The sequence below is a fragment of the Myotis davidii genome, unplaced genomic scaffold (genome assembly GCF_000327345.1).
Source record: "Myotis davidii unplaced genomic scaffold, ASM32734v1 scaffold710, whole genome shotgun sequence".
Taxonomy (NCBI): domain Eukaryota; kingdom Metazoa; phylum Chordata; class Mammalia; order Chiroptera; family Vespertilionidae; genus Myotis; species Myotis davidii.
The window spans coordinates 39,157-42,717 of record NW_006284328.1 but is presented as its reverse complement, the minus strand read 5'-3'; the positions used below and the strand labels follow the sequence as shown (position 1 = coordinate 42,717).

The following is a 3,561-nucleotide window of genomic DNA, read 5'->3' as shown; positions in this document are numbered from 1 at the left end:
ATAAGCTATGGAAAACCTATAAAGGCAGTAAGTATACATTAAGTGATAAATGATAAATGATCAGGGTGGATTTGAGAGGCTGTGGTCAAGTTTCTGGATGGCTGTTCTTCTCATCGATTCTGCATTGCTTTCCATTCACTTGGCAGACAGTTCTGCTTTGCATTCTGGAGTGCAGAGGAAGGGAGGGAACAGACCAATGAGGCATGCTCCCTGTCCTGGAGTCGTTAACAGTTAACGTGGGAGAAAGATATGAACAAGTCATTTCAAAGTAATGCAAATTGGTGGAGAAGAGACTCAAATTTGAGGCCTTACTGTGTCCCTTAGACTTTATATTTATTACAATTTTTGGACTATTTTTTTTAAACCTAAAATTGGGTAGGGATTTTACCACGGAGCATGGACAACCAGCTAATTGCTGTAACAGTCACGAACAAGGAGCTATGAGAACCCCAAAGCTAGTTTACATACAGGACTTTGGAGTTCTTCTCAGGTTTGGCATACACCGGGACCAGCTCCTTGCTTGGAAGCCATAAATCGGGAAGATCAGAGACAGGTAAGGGTAGCTGACTTCCCTGGGCGTTCAGTCTTCAGTGTGCTCACAGCCTGGAGAGAGCTGGTATTTGAGACAGGGGATGAGGTAGTCCCTAGAGTTGGGTTTTACCGGGAAAAGCATCAGAGATTGCCACCCCTTTTCTCCACCAGCAACGCTAGATAGAGTTGCAGAAGGTGGACTTTAAACAATGGCAAATATTGACAGAAGTGAAGGTCATGGCAAGACCCTGTCGCCCACGTCTGTCACGGCAGGCTAAGCCTGCACTTCAAAGGGGCCGGTCAGCTGGATTTGCATGAACAGAACCTAAGCAATTTCTGAAATTGAGTTTTAAAACTGGCAGTTCTTTTCCCACCCCGTTATGTTTTTGCAAAGTCCTCTCTGTAGCAACTTCATACAGCTGTTCTTCATTTCCTGTTACAATTTCTTTCTTTCTTTATTTTTTTTCTCTTTGCATTCTTTCCAGGGAAGAAGAATCAATACAACCCGTTCTCTAGGAGGGAGGTGGTTGGACGGTCTGACCTTTAGCGGCGTTAGAAGACCTGTTTTGATCCAAACCAGATGTTCAGGCTGAGTTACCTTCGGTCTGAGTCAAGCAATTGACCACAAGATGTCTTTTCGGTTTGTGTGCTATCTTGTGGTTGTGTGGCTGGTTTCTGGCTCAGATGGTACGTATGCTTTTCTTACGCGCAGTTTTCAAGGCACTTGATTCTCAGTCTGTGGGTTGGGAGGCATTCTGTCTAGGATTTTAATGAAACCGAAATCAATGAAATGCATTTGTCGTCTTGAAAAATCTCAGGTTACTTGACTGAGTTCTCGTGCTCCAAAGGGGCTTAGTAGTTATTGACTAAGTCTGCGCTCTAAGTGGGGGGCTACCTGGTTGCTTCCCCTTCTGTTCTAGGAGCAAAAACAGTATCCGTTTCAAAATCGTCACTGGTCTTATACAAACTGCAGGAGTGCCTGTTGGGAAGGGAATTGCTCCTTTAGGAGTGGATAACTTACGGCTGAATTTGAGTGAAATTCCGGCTACCCTTCCGAAAACAAAACTTTGGGAATCGCAGGGTAGGGAGGGATGTGGATGTACACATGGCAGAGTACAAGGAATGAGAATCAATAATCCAGCAAAAAGAGAGTCAGATGCGGGGGATCGAACGAGGGCTTCCTCGCAGCCCCTGAGGTGCCAGTGGGTCGGTTTCCTTTTCCCTCCAGCAGAGAGCTGTCCGGAGCTTCCCCCGGTGGACAACAGCATATTTGTTGCCAAGGAGGCGGAAGGACACGTTCTGGGGACCTACGTTTGTATCCAGGGCTACCACCTGGTAGGCGAGAGCACCTTGTTTTGCAACGCCTCCAAGGAGTGGAATGCCGGTCCCCCCAGGTGCCGCTGTAAGTTTCATCTTTCTGCTTCTTTGTCCATCTTGTCATCCCACTGTATTCTTTCACATTCGACCTCCAGGAGTTCACGTTAAAACTTCGTCAGGCAAAAATCCCAACTTCTAGGAATCCATTTGTAAAGCGCTCTAGTTGCGGGAATTTTTTGAAGGTACCTAATCAGCTCTGAATAGACTCAACCACCCCTCCAAGAAGGAAAGAATCTCCACCAAATAGTAAAATGACTTTTTTTTGAGGGGGGGGGGCGGGGCACTGTGATATCATACTGACTTGCAGTTTTTATATTATGAAGATTTTAAATGTATACAAAAGACGGGTGAGTAAAATGAAGGCGTGGTTACGTATCACCCAGCTTCAACAAGTATCAGAACATGACTGATCTTTTTTCCACCTACAATTCTGCTCTGCATTATTATTACTTGGAGGTAAATCTATCGTATCATTTTACGTCCTTCATCCTATAACTTTGAACTGAGAAAAATTTATGTCGTTAATTTATAAACGTGATAACTGAGATCCATGTGACTTGCTCAAGTTCACAAAACTCATTTGTGGTGTCTGTAGAGATGGAGCAGAAGTAGTCCGTATTCTCTCTGTTATTACTACTTTTAGGAAGAGTTGGATCGATTCTCCTTTATTCCCAGAGTAAAGAACACCATCTGATCACCTTTTATTCATATGACCAAATTCACATCTCTGCATTCTCTCCTGTTTAAATATATTTTTATTGATTTCAGAGAGGAAGGGGGAAGGAGAAAGATAGAAATATCAATGATGACAGAGAATCATTGATTGGCTGCCTCTTGTACAACCCCACTGGGGATTGAGCCCGCAACCTGAGCATGTGCCCTTGACCAGAATCGAACCCGGGACCCTTCAGTCTGCAGGTCAATGCCCTATCCACTGAGCCAAACCAGCCAGGGCTCTCTCCTGTTTTTATGCCGGAGGAAACAAAATGAAGTAAAAAATGATACTCAATGATGACAGAGAATCATTGGCTGCCTCTTGTACAACCCCACCGGGGATTGAGCCCGCAACCTGAGCATGTGCCCTTGACCAGAATCGAACCGGGACCCTTCAGTCTGCAGGTCAATACCCTATCCAAGGAGCCAAACCAACCAGGGCTCTCTCCTGTTTTTATGCCGGAGAAAACAAAATGAAGTAAAAAATGATAAGTACACGTATATATTTGGCTGGATAGACAAGAAGGAAACACTTGCCTCAAACACAGGCTCGAGAATTTTGAGCAATGCTTTACAGACCAGGATGATGAGCTTGCCATTGGTAATTTCCAGTTAGATGCTTAACTATTTGTAGTAAGTTCAAGTGTCCATTGTCATTCTTGTGCACGACCAAGAAGACCTTTTCACTCTTGGTCCTGCACAGAAGTGACAATGACCAGAGTGACACTCGGGCCAATCCAGTCTTTTCTCACCCTGGTTGATACCACTTGGTATCATGGTCCCTGTGAAGGAAGTGCAGTGTTAGATCTTATTTCTTGTTTTCTCAGTGAAGCGCCAGGAGGTCTAGTGTTCGCTGTGGTGGGTTTCATCCTGGCCCTTTCAGATCACTGCCTGTTTTCTTCTTCAGTGGGCCACTGTCCCGACCCTGTGCTGCTGCAC

At 45.0% G+C, this 3,561-nt stretch overlaps 1 protein-coding gene across 1 annotated transcript in view; it reads left to right on the top strand.

The window, feature by feature from the left end:
• The first annotated feature begins 814 nt into the window (after window positions 1-814).
• The window catches only part of C4BPB (complement component 4 binding protein, beta), a 6,099-nt gene continuing 3,352 nt past the window's right edge, over window positions 815-3,561 (top strand). The window contains exons 1-3 of the mRNA XM_006754412.2: window positions 815-1,218; window positions 1,760-1,933; window positions 3,530-3,557. Coding sequence (XP_006754475.1) covers window positions 1,161-1,218; window positions 1,760-1,933; window positions 3,530-3,557 — 260 coding nt within the window. The 5' untranslated portion in view covers window positions 815-1,160. The remainder of the gene's footprint in view (window positions 1,219-1,759; window positions 1,934-3,529; window positions 3,558-3,561) is intronic.